Source organism: Gekko japonicus, unplaced genomic scaffold (genome assembly GCF_001447785.1).
Source record: "Gekko japonicus isolate JY-2015 unplaced genomic scaffold, Gekko_japonicus_V1.1 scaffold37, whole genome shotgun sequence".
In the NCBI taxonomy this organism is placed as follows: Eukaryota; Metazoa; Chordata; class Lepidosauria; order Squamata; family Gekkonidae; genus Gekko; species Gekko japonicus.
This window is the reverse complement of record NW_015171503.1, coordinates 1,940,858-1,966,251: the sequence shown is the minus strand read 5'-3', so window position 1 is coordinate 1,966,251 and position 25,394 is coordinate 1,940,858. Positions and strand designations below refer to the sequence as shown.

The window sequence follows — 25,394 nt, the reverse complement described above, 5'->3', positions numbered from 1 at the left end:
TAGTTGGCCAATTCGGCTGGATCCAGAGATGGTTTTTTAAAGAGGGGATGAACCACTGCCTCCTTAAGTGTCCCAGGGAACAGGCCCTCCGAGAGGGACCTGTTAATGATCTCCCTTAGGGTGCCCCTGAACCCATCACAGCCAGCTTTCACTAGCCACGATGGGCATGGATCAAGGAGACACGTGGCAGAGCATACGGTCAAGAGCAATTTGTCGACTTCCTCTAGGCTGAGTGGACTGAAATGATCCAGAATCGGACTAGAAGATGTGCAAGGGGCCTCGAGTTCACTCACTGTCTCAAGTGTGGCGGGGAGGTCACAGCGGAGCGACAAGACTTTGCCAAGTAGCTCACAAATGCCTCACAGCCAATATCCAATTCCCTAGTGTTTGACCTGCTTTGTGGCAGTGTCGTTATGGACCGAATCGTTCTAAACAATTGTGCTGGGCGTGAGCTCGCAGATGCAATAGAAGCTGCGTAGTACTCTTTCTTTGCAGCTTTAACTTTAAAAGAGCTTTAACTTTAAAAGAGCTGCCCTTCTGGATCTGGTAGTATTTCAAATTGCGAATATTGCTGGCTGTACTACTGCTGCAGTCATTATTATTACTACTTATTTATGCTTTTATAAAATCAGTCAGCCGTGGCGGTTTCTGCAAGATCCATAAAGGTGTGCTTTTACTATTATTAGACTTGTATTCTAGGTACGGGTGACTGAAATCTTGTGAGTCACTGAGTAAAAAATAGAATCGTCCTCTCCTGTTGCTCAGCCTTGTCCTCAACTCACTAAGCCAAAGTAATGCAATAGAAGCGCTATGAAAAGCTAGAGCTCAAGACGGCCAGGAGCAAAGGTGATCTTCAGCACTTTTCTTGCCTTACTTTGATATGTATCCCACTCCTGTGAGGTGTATTGCTTGATGTCAAATACATCCCTTGAAAGAGGATGTCCAACTTCCAGCTCAGAGGATGAATTTTCTTGTGTAGTAATAGGCTTTGAGGGCTTCATACTTTTGGATATATACTGGCCAGATATATTAGAGTATTAGATTAAGGAAACAGACCTCTTTTGAATCAGTAAACAGAACAGCATTGTGCCCATAAAGATTAGCATAAAGTGCTAATGTTTACAAGTCATTGTTTCCTTCTGTTTTTCACTTGTGGAGTTCTTGATAGAACTGTCAATAAAGTAATGCCTCGTAAACTAAGAAGCGGAACCCCTCTTTTTTCTTTGCTGTCAATTCACAGCTGACTTATGGAGACTTCATAGGGTTTTCAAGGCAAGAGACATTCAGAGGTGGTTTGCCACTGCCTGCCTCCACGTCACAGCCCTGGTATTCCTGGGAGGTCTCCCATCCAAATACTAGCCAGGGCCCATCCTGCTTAGCTTTCAAGATCCGATGAGATCGGGCTAGCCTGAGCTACCCAGTTCAGAACCAATCCCCTCTTTATGCTATAGTAAATAAGTAGGTAAAACACGGTTCAGAACGTGCATTCTAGTCCACAATAGGAGTGCGCAGTTCACAAATTTCCACTTTAATTTCCTTTCCAGATTTGGGGAAGGGCATTATTTTGTTATCCCAAAGTTTGGGGAGTGCCAATAGAATTCCAGAAATCCATTTTTGGGACATAGTTTGGGTCCAGCAATATCAGCTCTGCAAAATCATGCCCTGAATTTTTTTTTAAAAATGCACTGCTCCCCGGTAAGAGAAATTTTACTTACAAAAATAGAAGCACATCTTACATGACATATTCATGTAGGTACATTTAACTTAATGTGAACAAATTAACTTCAAAAAGGTTAACTTGCTATAGCTCCAAGCCCAGGTTAGAGAGAAAAGAGAGGTGCTATATAATGATGAAAAAGAAAGGCAAGCAACAGCCAAAGAGGCTCAGCATCTAATGGATGAGAGGGTGGGGTCAACTGCCAAGTGTAGCTGAGAGAGAGAGAGAGAGAGAGAGAGAGAGAGAGAGAGAACTCTCTAGCTGGGCCATGGCATTGCTGCAGCCCTTTAAACCCTTTAAATTTTAAAATGCAGCATGGTAGTCCTGATCTTGCAGTTAATGGGCAGTAAACCTGGTGTCTGGACTCTGAGGGCAAGTCTACTACACTGCATGCTAAATTGCAAAGCATCTGAAACACGGTGGGCAACACTGAGGACTAGCTGGGAAGTGCTCATTCTCTGGTGGTCCTGGGAGTGGGGGGGTCCTTTAATCCATCACTTCCTGGGACTTGGCTCCTCCTCTCCACTTGCAGGGCCGGCCAAACTTGATCCTGGAGGGGAGAGGCCTGTCCTCTGGTTCCCCAGTTCTTCCGGGCCTGCCTTCGAAGCAGGACGTCTTGGCTGTGCTCTGGTGAGCACGAAGATCCTGAAGATAAAGGTGAAGAAAGGTGAAGAAAGAAGAGCAAGTGAGTTGGTCTTGGGGAGATGGGGAAAGGATCTGGTTACCTCCCCACCCCTCCCTGTTCTCCTGTTGAGACTGGAGAACGGCTGCCGGTAGCATTGGGAGTTCCCCGATCGGGCGCAGCAGCCGGAGAGCCTGCCCCCGCCAAGGTGCTAGAAGCAGCACCGGAGAGCAGAGGGAGAAAGGCGGGGGCAGAGAGAACATGGGTGGCACGGTCTTTTGACTGGCGCGATCCCGTGCTGCGCTGGAGCCAGTGTTTTTTCCTATCACCTTCAGCTTCTTTGGAGGGGTGATTCTGTGGCTCCATGCAGAGCTCTCAGACCAACTGAACCATGGTAGCTTCGGCTCGGGACGTGGACGTGGGGAGATGGATGATACAGGCCAGTAGTACTGGCCTAGTCCAATTTCTCCTGTGTTTGGTGTGTTTTTCGTGCTAAAGCACCCCCCCCCCTTTTTATTCACGGTTCTCAGCTGGTGTAGCACATGTGGCTGGTACTGGTGGGAGACCTAAATGAGCTGGCTTCAGCTTCGGCTGTGTTTGGTAGGAGGGTTCTCCAACATGCCCTGTGAGGTACAGAAGTCGTCACACCCACCCTGGGGAGTACTGCTCTTTTATGTCCCAGGAAGTGATGGATTAAAGGACCGTCCCACTCCCAGGACCACTGGAGAATGGAAGATTTTGTTCACTTACCGTGAAGCTTCCTTCTCGGTGGTCCGGGAGTGGGGCGGTCCTGCCCGCCCTGTTTGGAGGGAACGGCTTCCACTTCTCATTGGGGATGTGTGGTCTGTTAGTGTTGGAGTTGAGTGGTATCTGAGGAGAGGGATGTACAGTGTCTCTGTTGATCTCAGTTATTCTAAAAATCTGTATTGCTTCTGTGTTGTTGTATTCTGTTGCAAATAAAGTTGAAGGTTAATTATTTTGGCCTCGGTGCACTTGTTCCCATATGGGAGGAAAGTGGGTCGTGGGTTGTTAGTTTGTTCAGTTGGTTGCAGATGATGGGGAGTCAAGCGGCTTGGTAACGAACTGGGGAACCAGAGGACAGGCCCCTCCCCTCCAGGATCAAGTTTGGCTGGCCCTGCAAGTGGAGAGGAGGAGCCAAGTCCCAGGAAGTGATGGATTAAAGGACCGCCCACTCCCAGACCACCGAGAAGGAAGCTTCACGGTAAGTGAACAAAATCTTTCATTATTCTCAATGGCCTGTTGAAAATAATGGCCATTTAAGGAGCCAACGTGCCTGAGACCAGCTGGGGTGTGGTCCCTGCTTCTCTCCATCTCTACTTGTGCCACCCTGAGACATTCCTGAAATTCTGGGAGATAAATTTTTATTTTACTCCTCGAATTTCAGAAGTATTATGAATTGCTTTAGGTATCCTGGAGTTAAAATAAAATTGGGAATTTCAGATTTAATTTTGGCCCAGGAATATCTTAATGCACACCCCTAGTCTGCAGTAGGAATGCTCGAACACACACCAGCTGGGCCCACCATCTATTTCCTGGTTGCAACCAAGGAGTCGATTGATTGTCCATCTCTGTTTGCCAGCAGAGCAAGCCTATCAGTCAGGTTAGGTTTCAAGTATTCAAACTGTAGAGAGCAACTGTTGGTTCTTCACACATGCACATTCTCAGAGAACCCGATGGCAGTCCTCCTCTTCCTCACAGACCTATTTTCACTACACACCACTTGGCAACTGATGCTATAAATAAACAGTGAGCAAATAAATCTGTCAGTAATTATATGTAAACTTTTTTTTTAAAGTCTTACAATTTGGTGTTCATATAAGTGCATTATACTGTATTTCACCCATGTGCATTTTCGCACAGCCTTATGGAAGAAGAGTTCGTCACTCACTTCATTTAATGGCCTGATCGGACCATCCATGACCCTAAGTAAGACACATCTCACCAACTGTGCAAGTGTAAGACAAGGAAATGAAACTCCACCAGCATTGCTACTGCACAGGTACAAAGCTGCTCAACAGCTGCCCAAGATGGTCAACGGACAGGCAAACAGATGGGACATTTGGTTCACATGTGATCACAGCTGTTGAACAAGGTATTGAATGTGTTCACTGTGAAACTCACAACATCCCTACTTTAGAATTCAGCTTCCACAATGCTCCTCTGAGTGCCTCTGGATGCTGATAAGCAGGATAAAGGCAACAGCTCCACCGTTGGTTGGTTGTCCTCAGTATCTAGTATTCAGAGTTAAACTCCCTCTGATAATGGAGTTTCCATTTAGCTATCGTGGCTCCATTAGTTAATTTAACCCTTTGTTTTGCTGACCAAGAGTTCTAACAGGATTAGGGTTACAGTTAGAGTTGGCAAAAGGTTTCTTGGAGTTTGAAGGTGCTATGTGCAGGGAAAGCTCTGGAGAAGAAGAAGAAGAAGAAGAAGAAGAAGAAGAAGAAGAAGAAGAAGAAGAAGAAGAAGAAGAAGAAGAAGAAGAAGAAGAAGAAGAAGAGGATCAGAGCGGCTTACAAACTCCTTTCCCTTCCCCTCCCCACAACAGACACCCTGTGAGGTGGGTGGGGCTGAGAGAACTCTGACACAAACTGCTCTTTTTCAAGGACAGCTGTGCCAGAGCTTGTGACTGACCCAAGGTCACATCAGCAGGTGCAAGTGGAGGAGTGGGGAATCAAACCCGGTTCTCCCAGATTAGAGTCCGCACACTTAACCACTACACCAAACTGGGAGAGGAACACTGGCCTTCTTCCAGCTATGGAGATGCTTTCCTTGGTCTTGGGAAAGGTTCAGTAACAAGCCACTGCCAGTCAGATTAGACCACACCAGTTTGGACAGATCAAGGGAGCTTCGTATCTTCAATGAGACTGATTGGGTTATTTTATGGCACCTAATAGCATTTGAAAAAAATGTGGTCTATAAAATTGTTTGACTTAATCAACTCAGCTTTTTCTATGCCAAAAGAAGCACAGAAGAGGGAGTTACTTCCATGTTTTTTTTGCTCCATGTGTACAGAATACTCCATGTGGAACAGCGAAAATGGGGAATAACTCCCTCCCTAAACTGTTTTGCTGCGGAAAACAGCTGGGGGTGGAGACTGGAGCCCTTCCTCCCCCCTCAGCAGCTTTCCAAGGCCAAATAGTCTCTGTGTTGTTTTTTAATAGCCATTAATAGCTGTTGTAGGGCTGCGGGTAACCCGCTTTTAAAAAGCCAATGTCTAGTTTGGCCCTCACTCACTTCACATCCTATCTAAGGATTGCATAAAGATGATGGAGAATATTTCATACAGAGAACAGTGCAAAAGGTGGGGCTAGTTTTCTCTGCCTGCACAATATTATCTCTGAACTTCTACACCATCCTAGGATATCCTGCTCAGTAATGTGTTTGTAATTTGCAAGATATATGGGAGGAGAAAGGTCTCACTTGAGATTCAGTCAGTGGGAGAAGATATACTTGGAAGCATTGCACTGGTTGTAGGCATAGGCGTAATCTTCGTGGGGGCGGCGGGGCTTCAGCCCCCGCCGAAATTTTCAGGAAAGTGCTCAGCCTCCCCCGGGAGCCACCCTTGCTCCTAGCACAGCAATGCCTCTGGCCCAGCCCCAGCCCCCCCCGGGAAATTGGAAAGTCTACACCCTTAGTTGTAGGAGCAAATGGGGAGGGGGAAGAAACGTGAGATTTGCTTTCTTGAAGATCAGAGTCGGATAGGGTGGTAAGAAGGTACTTACTTTTGCCCCAGTAAGTTCAGCTTCAGTCTAAAGGATTCTTAAGTCTGAGGAAAAAATCATTCCTGTCAGCTTTATTGGAACAATGACTAGTCAAGACTTTTATTCACACATTGAATTGTCTCTATATACAAGCAACTCTTGAATCCTCTTTGGCTGTGTGTGTTTACAGTCACCTGAGCAGATTTACGTGGATGTGGCAGGAAGCAATCACTGCAGCATTTTCCCCCAGCTTTGCCATCACAGGAATCCCTATAGTTGTATCTGTGTATGATTTATACTTCAGTTCCTTGCTTCATCTTGTATACCTGTGCATACCCACTCATGAGCATAGCCTGAGGGTAAACCACTATGTGATGTGGCCCTCTGGTATCTTTCCCTTCAGACTGTATCTTTTTCATAATTGTATTGATAGCAATAGGGTATGAGATAGTAGGGTGATGAATTTTGCTTAGGAGTAGAATAGAACAAAACACTCCTACAAAGACTCAGGTTAAGAAATGGACATGAGAACATTGCTTGCCCTGGAAGAGATGGGGAGGAGAGGGCATAATAAATAGTTTAAGAGTAAGAACATCATCACAAAACACTTCTGTGCATATTAATTGCCGCTCATATCCTCTACTCTGCTCTTTCTAGATGGCACGCTATACCTCCACTTTTCCAAGGGCTGGCACATGCTGGTTGCTTCGCTCAAGAAAGTTTCAGCTGTGGCAGCCAAACTAATGGGGGTTGACAGGAACTGTCTGGAGGGAGTCATGGACTCTCTGAAGTTGACAGAAACTTGTCGAAAAGGGCCCTGATGCCCCCCCTCAGGGAAAGGCAGTGGATTTGCTCTGTCCAGCTCCCAAAAGAAGTTCAGCAACCCCTCCCCTCCCCCCTCTCAAAACTACATCCTTTAGGTTTGGTGTATTTGAGTAGTTGCTTCTGCTCTTGAGATGTGATGTCCTAAGAGGGGCTGCAGTTAGAAGTGCCGTGTCTGAGTGAGAGGTTTGTGCTGTGTTTCGTATAGCCATGATGATGATGGTGTTACCATGCAGGCTTAGGGCTGCCAGCCTCCAAGTGGGACCTGGAGATCTCCAGAATTACAAGTGATCTCCGGACTACATAGATGAGTTCTCCTGAGGAAAATGGCATTTCCGGAGGGTAGACTATGGTCTTACATTCCTCCTGAACTCCCTGTCCTTCCCACCTTCCCCCCAAATCTCCAGGAATTTTCCAGCATGGAGCTGGCAACCCTAGATAGACTCCTCTGTTCTGTTCTCCAGTCCAGCGGTCTCCCCCCCCCCCCCCCCCACACACACACACTGACACTGTCTGTATACATTCAGTATTTGTGAAGTGTTATATTTAAATATATATTTCACAAATGTTGTGCTCTCATGGATATTTGCCAGCTAGAAAACGCCATTAGGTCCTCTTTCAGACAGTCTTGTCTCCCCAAATCTCAACAAGGGCAAGTGAGAAAAGACAGAACAGTGGGTTTTCCCCCCCTCAGAACCCTCACCTGCTGTTCATGCATATTTAATTCATTGTGCTTTTCTTCAGTGTAAAGAGTAAATCTTTTCATATTTGATGTCCTTGATGTCTGTTTAGCTGCCTGATGTTGCTTCATCGATGTTCTTTCCCCTTCTCTTCGGACAGCCGAGGCCTTCCTCTTTTCTCTTCCCCTGGAAAGACTGTTTTTCAGAACCTGCCTTCGGAAAGGTCATTGTCCCTTTCAGATCCGCTGCTCCTCACTGCGAGCCATTGTGGCTTCTGCTCTGGCAATGGAAAAAAGATAAACAGGGAGGAGAAAAGGACAGAGACCTCCAAACAACAGCCTATAGGGAAGGAGACTCGGAGAACAGCAAGAGAAATAGACACACTGAGAAGATGTTATGAATTTAAAAAGCAAATGGGGAGAAAGGCTGACAGGGAGGAAAAAGACGGAAACGTAAGCAGCGGGAGAGGAAGACAGCAAAGAATCCATTTTCTAAGGCATTTCAGAAACTATTATTGAAGAGGCACCTGTTAGGGCCCAAGCTAACTTTTTCCCCTGCTGAATCGTGCACTGTTTCTCTTACACTTCAGACTAGAATGGATATATGTTGAGAAAGAGAGAATTACCTCTTTATAAGGGTAACGTGTGAGTTATCCAGCAAGGGATAGAGCCACAGGAATTAGGCCCATGACCCCAAGAGCTACCAAATGGATGAAAGTGCATAAATACAGCCCACAGTTGTCATTGTGGCACTAAATAGAGCCATGCACATTAGTGAGTGTGCTTGCCCTTAAACCAGTCAATACAAGCATACATATAAGGTTATGGGGACCTGGGAAGAGTTTGCACTTTACAACAGCTCTCTGTTGCAGACCCTGTCCTTGTACATCCCCAAAGGCTAGTAAATAGAATCCCATGTGCCACCCACAGATTTTCCCCTCTCATTCATGGGACTAGAACGTGGACTGGGGAAAAGGCAGATAATAGGGTATGGTTGGGGTTGTACTGGCCGGTGAGGGAAGCATTGAGCCCCCTCCTTCTGCTCCAAGATTCTGCATGGCAAACCATACCTTCCCAGCCAGGTGTTAAGGACCCTAGGATGAAACAGGATGGTTAATTCTGCCCTTGGACAGAGGATTGATCTCTGCCATTTTCTTAGGATTACCAGCAGCACCACTAGCATCTTTTTTTGGAGGTACAGCAGGCAGAATGAATGATGCTCCTAGAATTTCACTGAGACTCTGGGCTAACTGTGACCTTCATGTAGTGCCACCAGCCCTTCATAATGAGCACAAGCTAGACTGCTTCCACTTGGAGGGGTGTCCCCCCCAATAGAACCCCAAGAAGCCCCCAATTTAAATTGGGGCATCCACATGACATTGTACTCATTCTGAGCTGGACTCCTGGGCCTCCTGAGGTTTTCCCCTTTAAACCAGATCTCGTTTTCCTTAATTCTAGTTGAAAGGGTTACCGGTCTATCTTGATCTCTGTCATATCTATGCTTTTGTACATATGCAATGGAGGGGCATGGGGCAGCGTCAGCAAGCTGCATGGGGAGGGGGCATACAGATGCCATTCCCACCTGCTCCCACATAGCTTGCTTCCTGCTGCGGCAACAGCGCATTTTTTCATGCCCCCATGTAGAGGCAAACTAGTCTTGGTTTTGTGTGTTGTGTTAATGACATTAGGTACATGGCAACTCATTGTGCATGGTACTGGATGCATAATACTGTACTGTAACAGAATCTCAGTATTTTTGTTTAAATTAATCCACAGCTGCTAAGTGTTGTTCAGTGGGTAAATTTGCTACAACATAGAAGCAAGAAAAGGTTTAACTTGGCTTTGAGGGCATTCATGCCAGACTTTGGGGACGTTTAACCCTGTGGCCATGTGCAGCTCTTTAAATTAAAGTCCTCAGACTTTGGGGCTGCCCTTAGGGAAAGGCCATCCTCAGAAGAAGTCCTGCAACAGGACAGGAGGCAACACCACTGATTCATGAGATTTCCTACTGATTGTGACACCCATGGATAAACAGTAATAACAGTGAGACTAATTTTCTAAGTCTTGGGGCTCTGGGCATGCTGGGGGGAGGGGGTTTGTCACCGAGGATTTTTTTTTTAAGCTAGTAACTGAGAGGAAAATCGCTCAGAGCCATATTAGAAAAACATCATTAGTTGGAAATTTCATCAGAAATTAGCGTCATTACGAAAAGTGTCGCAGCTAATTTATATGTTTTCTTTATATGCGGCTAACATAATTCTCCTGAAAATGATATAAATAGTGGGTGCTAAAGCGCAAAGCAAATGCTACAAAGGTCATGGATCTCTGTCCAACTGTTAACAGGAAACTGCACACACACACAGACAGTCCCAGTTCAGATCAGGGCTATAGAAGAGGTGAGTGGGAATCTGAAACTTCTTGATTTTGCTCATTGGGACTGTGCTCTCTGAATTGTTCTTAGTGTTGTAAACAGATGTGTCTTTTAAAGAATGCAGTTTATCTTTTATTAATGGACATCACAGCACAGCTGCTTTGGCTGTAAACTATAGGCTGTGTGCACAATCAGTTCTCTATTGGTACCATTTTCCAGTTTAACATTAAGAATCATTTCACACTCTTTGTGGCAGCCAGATTCCCATAGTCATTCCCACAGTAAAAAGTGTGAAGGAGAGCTACACACCCATGAGATCTTAAAGATGGGGCAGCCATAGGGCCAATTCACACATTATAAAGTTCTCATGTCCCCATACATTTCTGCCCCAGTCATTCTGATCAGACATGTGCTGGAAGGTCTGTGCTTGGAACTTAATTCTCAGGAGACCCGATTCCAGTCAGGAGACTGAAGCCTCTCCCCTCATAGCCATTTCCCCAACCAAAATGGCCCAAGGGAGCGACTATTTGCCCCATTTGGGAAACCTATATGCAGCCCATCAGTACATATGAAAAGTAACAACTCCTCAGAACTAGGAAGATAGCATGGGGGAGAAGACCTAAGCCTACTGTCCCTGTATGCCACAGTTCTGACCCGAACTGGGCCCCACAGGTTTGTGGGAATTAAGTTCAGAGCACAGAAGTCCCAGCACAAGTCTAATAAAAAAAGATCAGGGTGGACACTCAGGGAACATAAAGTCTCTGTGAGTTGACCCTGAAGTGATCTTCAGCTACTGGGCACAAGTCTCCAAGTGCTTGGGTGAATGGGTCCATCCCATTTAACTGTTTCTTGTAGGAAACACCTGTGGGACCAGCTGCTGTGTGAACTATGAAGATGTAGTTCTGAGGAATTTCAGGTGATGTTCCTCAGTTAACTGGGATGACAGTTTACATTTTAGATTTAGCAAAGGGAATATTGCTTTATAAATGTTTTCACTGTCAGAAATTTCAGGAAATAAATCCTAGTATTCTCAGAAGTACATCTTGTATTTCCCCCTTAACACCCTGCTGTAGTTGAAGAATCTTGGAACCTGCTGGGATGAGAAAAGGATGTGGCATGGCTTTGCCAAATTGTTCAAAATATATTGTGTGATGGGGACTCAAATATTTACTGTCTACACTAGGAGTGTTTAAGACATAGGCTGCAGTCAGACAACAGGCTTGGCGTGGTCTGGCCGCTCCTCTAATTACACAAGTTTATGTTGTAGTGGAAAGGTTTGATCAAGACAGCACACCCTGAACCAGCTTCACTGCGTGCTCACTCCATGGTTGGTTGTCCAGATTAGTGCTGCATGTCAACCATGGAGCGTGCTGTCAATTTGTTTTTTATTATTATTATTGTGCACATTGCCAACAAATTTTTAAACGGCGGAGATGGACCTGAAGGTTCACACTTCCCAACCAGCTTCAGTCTGCAATGGGAAAGTTCAGACATCTGGAAATGTGAAGTGAAAATGCTGACATCTGTAAAGACTGGACTATCCCTGGGGTCGATTAACTCCGATTCAAGGATGGGACAGAACCAGGTGCCAGCAACTGGGGAATGGGAGGCAGATGCTGCTGACTGATCATGCACTTTAAATCCACAAGGGAACAGCAACATCGGATCAAACTGCTCGTCTGACCACAGCCATAGCTGTCACGTTTTCAGGCTTTTGAACATATCAGCAAAGGCTATAAATTTACTCTCTTTTATATCTATATAAAAATGAATTAGGTTTTTAGGATTCTAATAAACCTTCCCCAGAGCTCCACTGAAGCCCCTGCTGGGCTGTGCATAGCCTTCATATAAGTAAGGCCATCATTTGAGGGGGTATTGTTGCTGATGGCTATGTTCCTATTCTTCAGCTGTACCTATTTAAATAGGTGCACAATACCTACTTTCTCATTATGTGTTCCCGGTGCTAATGGGGGCCTAATGAATATCTGATCCTTCAAATGGATCCGTTTGGTTGACACAATAAGATCTTTCTTGGCTTTGATACTGGATGTTGCAGTTTTTCCTGTATATAATGAGCTATGACATTCTGAACATTATGGTAAGTGTTCAGGATGCAATTAAAAATACAGATCCTGATGTAAAATCCAGGGGTTAAAATATCTACTCTCTAGGACATCGTGGAATGTATATCTTGAAGATATTTTTGCCACTTTCTTAACAGGGCATGTCAACTATTAGAGCACAGCTATTGGGTTTTTTAAATTCTGCTTCCTCTCTCCTTACTTTTTGGTGCTTTTTAGTAACACTGAAATTTGTCTAGGGGGTCTCCAGAACAAGGCAGGAAACTCCAGTGATGTCTAGGCAGTATATTGGGTTGGGGCCTCCTTTCACTGTGCCTTTCTTCACTGGCAATGCCTTTCTCCACCACAAAATCTCCAGGTTGGCTGAGTGGGTGGAGCCTGGAGAGGGTGGGGGTTTGAAGAGATACAATGCCATAGACTCCACCCTCCAAACCAGCCATTTTCTCTTGGGGAACCATTGTTGCCAATCTCCAGGTGAGAGCTGGAGATCACTCAGAATTACAACTCTTCAGATGGCATAGATCAGTTTCCCTGGAGAAAATGGTGGACTCTGGGTCATTATACCCTGCTGAAGTCACCACAGCAAATGGACACTGAGTGCCCAAGGCTGGGGCACTCGCCCAGAGACTCTTTCTAGAGCTCATTTAATTCTACAACAGGCTTTATCCCTAGTAATACAATAAAATGATAACAACTATAGCATAAGAATTATTGATAATAAAACAATCCATTAAGAACAGGCCAGGAGCATAAAAACAACATTCAGCATCTAAAATGATATTTATAAAACTGTCCTGGCTAGAAGCCAGTCATAAAAACTGTTTAAAAAGAAGGATCCCATTAGTTAAAAGCATGGTTGAAAAGAAATGTTTTGGCTTGACACCTAAAGGACATTAAGGTAGGTGCCAGGTAAGCCTCAAAGGAGATGAGATTCCAACGGTATAATGCTGAAGCACTGACTCTGATAGCTACCTACCTCACCTCTGTGTTCTAGTTTCCAATAAAAGGTAATGAAAGATTCTTGGAATGACTACTAATGAAGGTTAAAGCAGAAAGTTTCAAATCAGGATTACAGATGAATATCAAGAAGACAAAAGTAATGACTACTGAGGAATTACACAACTTTAAGGCTGACAATGAAGACGTTGGAATTGTTCAGTATTTTGTATTCCTTGGCTCCATCACCAACCAAAAGGGAGACTGCAACCAAAAACCAGATCAAGACTGGGAAGGGCAGCCATGAAGGCGGTAGAAAAAGTTCTTAAGTGTAAGGATGTGTCACTGGTGACCAAAATCAAGATAATTCATGCCATTGTATTATCCATTATTATGTACGTGTGTGAAAGGTGGACAATGAAGAAAGCTGACAGGAAGAAAGTTGATTCATTTGAAATGTGGGGTTGGAAGAGAGTTATCTGGATACTCAGGGCCAGCTCACCCGCTAGGCAAACTAGGCATTCGCCTAGAGTGTGGGCCGGCCCTTAGGGGTGCCAAAGCCCCCCAGTATGATGTATATTCTGTATTTTAATGTAATTTATGTTTTAATGGAAGCCGCCCTGAGCCCGCTTGCGGGGAGGGCGGGGTATAAATCTAAGTAAATAATAAATAAATAAATAAATAAATAAATAAAAGCCCTGAATGATGGCTTCCTTGCCGGGCCCCGCCGCAGGAGGGGGAGGAGGCAGCTGGCGAGCGAGTGGAGGCTGGAAGCGCTCAGGGGCTGCGCCCTCTGGCCCCGTAGCAGCTGAGCCCCCCCTCCGGTGAGAGAGACAGGAAAGGTGGCAGGGATCGAGGCCCTGGTCTCTGCCCACCTGCCCCTCTCACGTGCTCTCTCTCTCTCTCTCTCTCTCTCTCTCTCTCTCTCTCTCTCTGCACCGGCAAGGGAGGGAGGGAAGCAGGGGAGGGAGGGAGGAAGGAGGGGCGGCAAAACGTGGCCCCAACACACACACACTCCCCCCCGCCTTTCCCCCACAACCACACACACACACAAACAGAGAGCGAAGGTGGGGGGGAGGGAAGAGACTCGGCCGGAGGAGCAGCGAGCTGCACGGCGTTGGCACCCCTGAGCTCTTCGCTCTTCTCCCAGCCCGACCGTCCAAGTTTGCCAGGTAAGTTGGGGGAGGGAGGGGGGAACCCGGGCGCCAGTGCCGCCATCTCCCCGCCCTGCCTGCGGGTCCCCTCTTGATGAGGGGCCCCTTCCTCCTCCTCGTTGCCGCCGCCAGGCACGGGAGCCCCAGCCTGAGGGAGGGTGCTCGCGGCCGCAAGGCACCTGGAAGCGGCCTGGCCTTGTCCCTGTGCCACTCTTGGCGCGCTCCTCTGCTCGGCTCACCTGCAGCTGCCCCGGCAGTCGAAGGTGGGCCAAGCTCCCTCCGGCCCTGGGCAGAGCTGAGGCAACTTTGGAGCCTCCAAAGGGGGAGAGAAGTTGGAGTAAGTTCTCTCCAGGCTCTGCCTGGAGGTTGGCAACGTGCGGAGGGTGACAGAAGGTAGCCCCACCTAGGGTGCAAAAAAGCCTTGGGCTGGCCCTGTGGATACTGTGGACCACTAAAAAGACAAATAAGGGGATTCTAGATCAAATCACACATGTACTCTCCCTAGAAGCGAAAACAACTGAACAACTGTATTTTGGTCACATTATGAGAAAACAAGACTCACTTGAAAAGGCAATAATGCTAGGAAAAGTTGAAGGCAGCAGGAAAAGAAGACCTAACATGACACGGATTGATTCAATAATGGAAGCCACGGCCCTCAGTTTGGGAGACCTGAGAAAGGCTGTTAATGATAGGATGCTTTGGAAGTCATTAATTCATATGGTCGCCATAACTCAGAATCAACTTGATGGCATTAAACACACACACACGCCCCAGGGGAGACTCAAGCCTCTAATACCTGGCTGGGCTCAACCTGCACTACCAAGCTACAAACCTGCTCCTTCATAGGAGGAACAGCCTGCTTCAGGACAGTCCAACTCCTCAGATCTTGAGCAGCTTTGTCATTGACCAAGAGCACCTCAGTCTTCTGGACTGAGCTTTAGTTTAGTGGCACTCGTTCAGTCCCCTGACAGCATTTTGTGGAATCAGCCAGCCAAGTAGCAGAAGAATCACCAAACCATAATGTTGTGTTGTCCCAGCCAGCATCTCCAGAAGGATACCACAGCTGAAAGCTGTCAAGAGGTCCAAAAGAATTAGCAGGCACACACTCCCCCTTCTGCTCTCCTGGTGATGATCAGCAATCCAGCAACCAATGCCATTTATGTCCCACATCCAGGCCTGAATCCAGATTGAAATGGATCCATCTCCTCCAAGATTATGCTTGAAACAGCATAACAACTACACACTCAAGAACCCTGACCAAGAATGGAATACTGGCCACTGAACAGTATTTATGTCATTTGAAAGTACACCCTACTGCAGAGATGAATTTATTACTTCCTGACCTGGATTGATACTATCAGCCATTAAGAACAAGAGTTCAGCCTAGAAGTAGTGGGTCTTAAGCCACTTCAGTACTTCATTGGGTCTCATGAACTGAAAGACATCCATGCAACAAAGACCAGACTGCATTCTAGTAGCATTCTGTGACCAAACTGAACCATGTTTTTTTATTATTATTGTGTATTTTAGCATCTATGTTATAGCCATGTACAAGTCTTGTTTGTTTGTCTTACATTACACTTTAACTTTGTTGGAATTTTCTTCTGTTATACTGTTACATTATTATTTAGTTTTGTGGAGTTCTCTGCAGTAGAGCTGTGAATGTATTAATTTATTCTGGTTTTGTTTTCCACTTGCTGCTGCTTGGTTTAGGTTGTTTTATGATCTTTTTCAGTGGTTATTTTAATTATTGATTGCCTTTACAATTTTATGCTGTTTTGCTATTATTGGACCTGCCTTGTCCTTGAGAGACAGCGAAGAGATATATATTTTTCAAAGGTATACCTGTTTGTCTCTGGCACAGCTTGGAGGTAATGCTTCCTTACATGGAGAGTACTTGAGTGAATGAGGAGCTTTGGAGGCAGGACCCAGACAGACAGATGATAACTGATGACATTCTTATTTCTGTTGGCCTAGATCAGAAAGTCAGGACAAAGTGAAGAATGGCAGCCCCAACAATCCTCAGAAAAGATTCTATGAATAATTGAAGCTCCAGAAGCAAACTGACAGGTGCCCTTTGCTACCTTTTGATAAGTCAGGAGCCTGAGGCTTTGAATTGACCTCATAGTGTTCAAGATCAGAAGAGACTATTTGATCATTCCTCCTCAAAGCACACTGATATTTACATTCTTATGAATACTTATTAATTGGTGTGCCAGAAACAGGCTCAGCCTTCTGCTCTTGCTTTCTACTGACCCCAAGAGCTGGGTTTGAACTGAGACACTCCTGTCTCAAATTCTCCACTGAGAACATGTTCATTTGCAGTCTCATTCATCCTGAAAATCAAAATCCCTCCCAATAAAAAACATACATGTCTTTTTCTTTCTAATTTGGTGCATATGTATGGCTTCATATTAGCATTCCCAGAAGTGATGGGGTGTGTGGCTCCTAAATTGTTGCAGAAAGAAAGATAATCTTAACTGATTTGAGATATGTCATTTGGGGGCAACACAAATTACTGAAGCCACAAAGCATGATTCCTTCAGATTAAATACTTCTACCCTTCCTTGCCTTGCTCTCCTTTGTTCTTTTCCCATTGTTTTCTTCTATATATGCATCATATAAATTTGAAAGCCAGTTAAGATGTAGCATATAGTGCTTATGTGTTGGTGTTTTGAACTGTTCTTATGAATGCTGACAAGCAAAGAAGATACTCCAGAATGGGTTATTTATGGACTTTTACTTTTATGAGTGAAGTTTTCTATTGTAACTTCCTAATTGTGAGATAGTCCTCAGAAAAATTAAGTGGGCAATCCATTTTGTTGTAACTTTCCTGTGCTTATGTTCTCATGGAATCACTTCGAAAGGTATTACACAAGACATGGGAACACATAAAAGAATCAACCTGGAGATGTTACAAACTTGTAGGTTGCTGACCATAACTTGTCCCACAAATCTGTGCCATGAGAAAATTCTTCTGGAAGATACACTAGACATTCCCGTTCCTTTCTTACTAGACTACCATCGATGGGCCTTTTGTACACTTGGAGGTCATGCCCACAATTGCCTCCTCATTCCTTTGTGATACTTACTTTACATTAAAATTATAAATGGAATCCATGAAATAATTTTACATTCTTACACAGCTTCTGTATTCGAAGGTCGTGTGTGTGTGTGTGTGAGCGCGCGCACATAGAAAATAGCATCAGTAGTAAGGGGGAAAACATGTATTATTTTTCATCACTAGTTATATATGCATTTCTAAAACAATAAATCAAGGGAATTTTAATGCCATACAAATAGCAGTATAATTACTATCCATTTATATTGCTGATAAAATCAGAGGCCCTGCAGCTAATTCTACTGGTAATTGGCTGTGTGCATAGCACTATTCTCTTGCCATTAGTGATATGTAAGCAGTTTTGGGCATCTTTCTCTCCAATTTTTTCCCTTCTCCTTGTGACATGGATTTAAAAAAAGAAGGTTATTGTACACAACAATTGCTCTGCAAAAGTTCTCAAGATGCCTTCATGGTAATTGATATCCATACCTACACAAATTCATTTCCATTTCTGAATGCCCTGATTCCTTTCCCTCCAGTGTACCCAGTTCCATGCGCTCTTCTGAGCTCAGAGTCCTCTATTCCCCAAAGCAGGAACAGAATAACAGAGGAAAATGAGACAAAATGTAAAGCGCAACGTGATGTGGCTAATTACTTGACAGTGGGCATAAAAAGGGGATTAACTGGTGCCTCAAGGGATTGTCACTGAATCCTAATCTTATCTTTCCCTCTCCCTTTGCCTTCCCCAGCCATCTGAAGTAATGAACTAGTTATAAATAGCTAATTAGTTAATTATATGCTGGCCTACATGCAGCATCTTGTAACATGTAATTCCCTGGACCCCTGCAGTAGGGAGTCTCAGCTGAGGAGGGAGAGGCAGGTGGGATAGTTAGAGGGAGGGATTAAGGATGTGATGGATGCTCAGAAAGATTTACAGCATTTAAGTGACCCTGGAGAACATAGGAAATATTATTAATTTTGCAAAGTGTGTAGTCTTTTCTGGGATCTACTGGTTTGGAAACCTAAGGGACCAATGGGAAGGAAGAAAACCCCAAAGCTTTATCATCTGATTGTTTTTAGAAATGTGTATCTTGAACATTTTAAAGCAAGCAAGATTCAAAGGAAATAATATGTGGAAAGATAGGGTTTTGACAAATTCTCTATACATTTTTGGCTAAAATATTTGCTTCATTAGGAGATAGTTACTTAAGAGACATCCTGTTCCAGAATATGGTTACATGGCTTGCATAAGGGTTCTTTAACTACGAGATGTCTCAGAACTTCATCAAGATAATGAAGAAATGTATTTTAGTGTGAAACAGGCCACTTTAGTGACACCTTAAAGACTAATAGATTTATTGTGGCACATGCTTTTGCAGACGAGAGCCCTTTAATCAAATCAGATGCATGAGGTTGAACTTCAGCTAGTAAATATACATTCCTGGTTGGGGGGGGGGGAGATTAATAGTGTGGTTGTGATATTTCTGTGTAAAACTCAAATGGACTACAGGTAAGCACATGCTATCACACCTACCCCTCTGGAACAGGATTTGTAGAATTGTAAGAAAGTAATTTTGCTAACTCAATTTTTTTTTTGCATTAATTAGTGAGGGGGTTGCACCTTTGCAGTCCTGAAATTTTAAAATCCAGTACATTTACCATATATTAGAAGTGCAGAAACTAAGACCCTTGAATTCCCTGAACCTGATTTTTAGAGAATGCTTATCTTAGGTGCCATATACATAATATATAAGGATTAGAAAAAGTGGCACATGGGTACATTTGGGCAGGATTAACCGTTAGGCCAAATATGCTATTGAACTTCAGACTTAATCCTAGTTCAAAGTTACAAAACTGTAGAAGGCTTCTCTGTCTGCCTCCATTTGATTTTCCTCCAAGATTTCTTCCTATAAGGTCTCCCCCCCTTCTCTACTGTTCCTATTCTTACTTTTCTCTTTTACTGCTTTCCTCCTCTTCTTCACCACCCCCCTCTCTCCTTGGCCATGATCTTCCTGGCCCTGTTCCCTCTTGCAGGCATGCGGATCCTGGTAAATTTGCTACTGGACACCTTGCCCATGCTGGGGAATGTTCTGCTTCTCTGCTTCTTTGTCTTCTTCATCTTCGGCATCATTGGAGTGCAGTTGTGGGCTGGGCTGCTGAGAAACCGCTGCTTCATGGATGAGAACTTAACAATGTGAGTGAACAGCAGATAACTCTACCCACTCTTCTAGATGTGAAGCCTTCTGTCTCCTCTTCCATCTTTTTTAGACTGCTTCCATACAGGAGCAGAAGAAGGTCTCCCCTCCCTGTGAAAGCAACAGTGAACAGTATGGGAGCAGGCAGGAATGGTGTCCATATCTTAGGGTTGCCAGCCTCCAGGTGGGGCCTGGAGATCTCCTGCTTTTACAACCAATCTCCAGCTGACAGCAACCTCCCACCTGCTTCCCCGTGGTGTCCTGTGGTGTTCGTATGGGTGTCAGATGTGGAGCTTGTGATAACTATCAACAGTAGGGCAGTGGAGAAGGCTTCTGGTGGGTTGCCTTGAGCACCTTGCTGTCAGTGCTTAATGATGACTAGTCTGACACTTGAGCTCTGCACAGTGTATAATCCATGTTCCATCATTTCATATGAAATGAGTACAGTGTATGCTAGAGACTAATTTGTGCGTCTTGAAAAGTTGCAAAAAGTTACGTTTAAAATTATTCCTTCAGCTTTAATTTTTTAATGTGAGTTCAAATGAATTGGTTTCTGTGAGTTTTCTTCTACAGTTTTAACTCTGGATTCAATATTATGGGAAGCTTTGCTGTCAGATGTTATGAAAGAAGTGTGTTAAATGGTTCCATATACTGGCACCCCACCAGATTACCCATTTGCTGTAAAAAATGTATCTGCTATGCAGTTCGGAATGATGTGAAGAAGCCTTCTTGAGTATGGGATATGTGTGATTTTTTTTTTTTAAAAAAGGAAGCTTTTGTACTCTTGCTAGCCTGTCTCAAAATCCTCCTACTACTCTTTCATTAACTTCCTTCTACCTTTTCATTCACTTCTTTCTTTCTTTTCTTTTTCTTTCTTTCTTTTTAACCGGGGGGTGGGGCAGTTCAGGATGGTCTGGACTGGATGGTCTATAGACCCTTTTCAGCTTTTTTATATTATTATTCTAATTTCCTACCTAGCTGTAACCACAGTTTGTTGTGGCATCTGAACTGGCAAACAGGTTAACACTTGCCCTTCCGATTAGAATCAGAAGCCCATATAACATTTCCCCACACTTAACCTTTTTCTTTTTTTAGCTGGGCAGTCCTTTTTCTTGTTCTCTGTTTCACTGAACAGGCAATAGGAGTGAGGTAACTGTATAATTATAAACAATAGATCATTTGTCACAATAAAATAGATTCACAATAAAGTGGTTCTACAGACAGGCCCTTAAAAATGTGGAGAGAGATCTCTTGGCAGTCACTGCTTAAATAAACAGGTATAAGCCTCTTTGTCTCAAAATTATTTATATTTGTGAAGGCAGGAACATACATACAAGTTCCAGTTTTCCTTCTTTGTCACTTGATTGGGATCACCTCCCCCACATACACACCTTTACTAGGAGCTATTTCCCTTAAGGAAGGACTACTTGTCTCATTTCCCTATTTCAGGATCCTCTCCTGATCACTGACTCTGCTTAACTGAACTCTAACTGAACTAACTGCCACTCTCAACTGGCACTCTTAACTGATTCTCCCTTCTGTAGAATTCCATTTGAATCTCAAGGTTCTCAGACAGGGTTAAAACATTAACCATTCCATTATACCCACTTCAAATCATGGTTTTCCTTTCTGCTCTGAAGGGCAAGTATTAACTGCCGTGAGCCTGCTTCGGTGGGGAGGGTGGGGTATAAATCAAATAAATAAATAAAAACCAAAAGGTTTACCATTTTGGTTGTCACAGCATACAGTGGTTAGCACTAAACAGGAAATGTGTCAGGGAATATGAGATAGGCCAGCTTCTACGGCATTTCCTATGAAAATGGATCTTGACACCTGAGCTTAATAAGCTGCTTTCCCCTGCTGTAATTGATTACTCAAAAGCCATCGTGGCACTCTTGGTCTCCACAGACATTATCCGTATTAATGATTACTATAAATAATTTCATTTTGTGTGTGTGTATGTTTTCTGTTGTTGACAGACAAGGTAACATCACCCTTCCTCCCTACTATCAACCTGAGGAGGATGATGAAATGCCCTTCATCTGTTCACTGTCCGGAGATAATGGTATCATGGGATGCCATGAGATTCCCCCATTGAAGGAGCGGGGCCATGAATGCTGTTTGGACAAGGATGACTATTTCTACTACATCTCTGTGAGGCAGGAGTTTAACGTCAGCGGCATGTGTGTCAACTGGAACCAGTATTACAATGAGTGCCGCACAGGCAATTCCAATCCACATAAAGGGGCTATCAACTTTGACAATATTGGCTATGCATGGATTGTTATATTTCAGGTAATCTGAATCAGGATTTATAGGACCTGGAGATAATTTTGTATACCAGGCCTGCACAACTTCTTAGCAGTTAATTCCCAGGCCTTTATGGAAATGTTGGAATGCTCTGTTATTCACATGGTGATATAATAGGATTGGCCTTTGCAGTTAGGGTTAAACCAGTAGAAGGATAGAGCTTTACATATTTTGTGTTATAACTCTTTTCATCTGATTTTAAGTTCCTAAACTCCTAGTTACTCTGGAGGCCTTTGGGACAGAGTGAGCTAAAAACTCACCTTAAAATTAAATAACTGCATCCATGACTTGTTAACTTGCCTGTTTGAAGCTGTCCTCGTGAACAATGATCTTTTATCACCTTGAGTTTTTTATTCATCAGGGTTTTCCCACTGGGGAACATCAGCCAGCTAGGTTATTATCACCCATATATATCATCCAGCACAGCTATCACTTAACAGTAATGTGTCTATATTTCCCCATTGGTTCCAAACACGAGAATATTAGTAGTTGTTCTTAAATTGTATGACTTCTGACAGTGAGGCTCCATCCACACAGTGAGGATTCTCTGTGTTGCATTCATCAGCACCGCAAAGGCAGAGGCATGTGTATCAGCAGCAGAGCTTCCACACAGGAGTTTTCTGCACACTTTCCTCTGTCAACACTCATTTTCCCTTTGCTTTTCCCTACCACATCAACAGAAGGCTTTTAAAAAAAATGCTAAAAATTTTTTTAGAGCCAGCTTGGTGTAGTGGTTAAGAGCGGCAGACTCTGGAGGACTGGGTTTGATTCCCCACTCCTCCACATGAAGCCAGCTGGGAGACCTTGGTTCAGTCATAGTTCTCTCAGAGCTCTCTCAGCCCCACCTACCTCACAGGGTGCTTGTTGTGGGGAGAGGAAGGGAAGGTGATTGTAAGCCTCTCTGAGACTCCTTCGGGTAGTGAAGAGCGGGGTATAAAGCCAACTCTTCTTCTTCTAAATGGTATAGCTAATGTGCTATAGCAATTACTGATTTTTTTAAAAAAAAAAGTTCCCCCAAACCTTCCAGTATAGTTGCACAGAAAATGGTGGCTGTGAGGGGTGACAGAAGAAAAATGGTGATAATGTTGATGGGACTTTTGAAAATGAGCACCTTCCTTTCCAGAAGATGTTCTTCCCAAAAATATCATATCTAAGCAGGTTTGGGAAATTATATGCTGAGGATGGGGAAAAGAACATGGGAGCATGATTAGAATGTAACATTGTGTGGGAGTTCCTAAAGAAAAGTGCTCTTGTTTGGATGTCAAAGGGGAGAAAAACCTCCATGTAGAAGCAGCCTTTCACATTGTTTTGGTGCTAAAGAGATAGCAGCTCTAATTCTGTTGCTGTTAAAGCAATTGAAATGTGTCGTAGAGAGAGAGACCACTCTTGTTACTGTCTACCTGGTGTGTGTGCCTATTCAAACGTAGGCCACTGGCAATAAAATAATCATGGGAATGTACTCTGAATCCTTGCTATGATTTCCCTTGATGTTGACAACAGCATGGGAATTGAAAGGCATGATTGGACCAACATCAAGTACTCTCACATTGATTTCAGTGGGAGAGTTAAGGACATGTGTCTGTCTCTCCTGTTAAAATCAGAAGGACTTACAAATGCTTACATTTGGTTGGATCATGCACTGAAATGTATAATTCTGATACAAATGCAGAGAGCTCAGCTATTCCCCACAACAAAGCTGCCAGTCCTCCAGACATACCATGGGGTAAAGAATCACACTGCTAGCCTTAATGATACTTAAGTGGCACCAGGATTTACAGAGAAGCTTTTAATGGGTTCCTGTGATTTGAGTAGATTTTGCTGCCCCCCCGAAAAAAAAACAAAACAACTGGGCTGGAGCAATAGATTTCTTACAATAGACAAGAGGGTATTTTTCCCCCTCCCCTCCCCACTGCTGCTTTGGGCTCTCCTTTTCATCCACTTGCCACTGCTGGCTCTCCTCCCCCATACCTGCACGTTACCCCCTGTCTTTCTGCTCCTCACTTCTTTCTGCTTGCCACTGCCAGTGTTTGTGCCATTGGCTGCCTTGTTTTAGTTTTCTGTTGTGTTTATGCTGTTTGTGCACATCACTATTATACTGGGGAGAGGGGGGTTATTCCCCAATTAAGGTGTGGGTTTTTTACATAAGATTTTTCTGCCAACCTAGGGGGTTGTCCCAGGGCCCCAGCTTGCCGAACTGTATATCATAGCTGTGACTGGCCCTGTTGTGTCGATTTGCCTATCTATGATGGGGGCAGGCAGCCCTAGACTATTAGATGCAAAAACTGGCCTTCCCTTCTTTCTGTGCGTTTCTCTGTTTACCAACATTTTTCTGTTTCCTCCAAACAAATGAACTTCTTAGTTTCAGAATGTAATCAGAAGACTTACATTTTCTCCATTGTTTTGTTCTCTTCTGGCAGGTGATCACACTGGAAGGGTGGGTGGAGATTATGTACTATGTGATGGATGCTCATTCATTCTATAACTTCATCTACTTCATCCTGCTGATCATTGTAAGTAACACGTGTCCTTTCGCTTCAATGGACCAGGTCCTATGTCCCAGTCAAACTGAGAGTCAAGAAAAGGTCCAAGATCTTTAAATGGTAGCTTTAGATATTTTATCCTAGATGGCTTTTTTTTTTTGCTGTTAAATTGCAGCCAATTTATGACGACCTGTAGGGCTTTTCAAGGCAAGAGAGGTGGTTTGCCTGCCCCTATGTAACAACCTTGGTACTCCTTGGCAGTCTCCCATCCAAATACTAATTAGGGCCAACCCTTCTTAGCTTCCAAGATGCCTAGGCTATCCAGATCAGGGCCCTAGATGGCATAGGAGTCTCCCAAATAACTACATCGTTCACGTAAGCTGCATGAATCAAATTTAGCTTTGCCTTTCCAGAATAAGCAGAGAGATTTCATTCAAGATACCCAGAAATCCATATTCTGTTCCTGTCTTCCTTACATATATGGTAGGTAATAATTAAGCACAATTGATTTTACTCCATTGTGGCCCCAAGGATCTTGAAGACCATAAGCATGGCTTATGAGTGTGAAGCACAAGGGATGGAAGAAGAGGAAAAGAAAGTTGGAAAGAGAACTGAGGGGTTATATGTGCAAAATAAGATATGTGGACTTTTTTGGACTTTTTGTTCTGTGTCTTCTTTTTATTCAATTAATTTTAGAGCAAGTAAAATGCTAATGAATCAATCATCTGAACCTACATTTATTCCAACTACTGTGCATTCAGAGTGCAAGCCTAAGAACACTTTCCAGGGAGTAAGCCTCACTGAATAGACTTAAGCAGGGTTCTGATTAGAATCCTATTTAGGATTGTTCTTTCTGTCTCATGTATCAGTAGGAGTTGTATGCATTTAGGCTTACACTGTTTTTAAGTTACTCCCCACATGTATGGATTAAGTAGGTGATTAAAATGAAGCAATAAAGCCTAATGAGAAGGAAAAAGTTGGAAGACACTACGATTGCAGAACACCATCGAAAATGACAGGTGAAAAGGATGTCCTTTCCCTGTGCTCAACTATTTTCTTTCACTTTTGAGAATACAATCATATTTTTTGTTCTCTTTGCAGCTCATAAGGGGTATCACAGAATCCCAGGCCTATGACCCTTAGGGAAATACTCATTACAAGACATTCCACCCAATGTAAGAAAGAGTCCCAGATGGTTGCCTCATGACCGTCTGTTCTTCTAGATGGCATTCTTTCATCTA

The 25,394-nt window shown here is 43.9% G+C and overlaps 1 protein-coding gene across 1 annotated transcript in view; it reads left to right on the top strand.

Moving 5' to 3' along the window:
- Positions 1-25,394, top strand: part of CACNA1I (calcium channel, voltage-dependent, T type, alpha 1I subunit) — a 441,973-nt gene that overhangs the window by 287,270 nt on the left and 129,309 nt on the right. Inside the window, exons 5-7 of the mRNA XM_015419166.1 lie at positions 19,203-19,362; positions 21,343-21,658; positions 24,091-24,183. Coding sequence (XP_015274652.1) covers positions 19,203-19,362; positions 21,343-21,658; positions 24,091-24,183 — 569 coding nt within the window. The remainder of the gene's footprint in view (positions 1-19,202; positions 19,363-21,342; positions 21,659-24,090; positions 24,184-25,394) is intronic.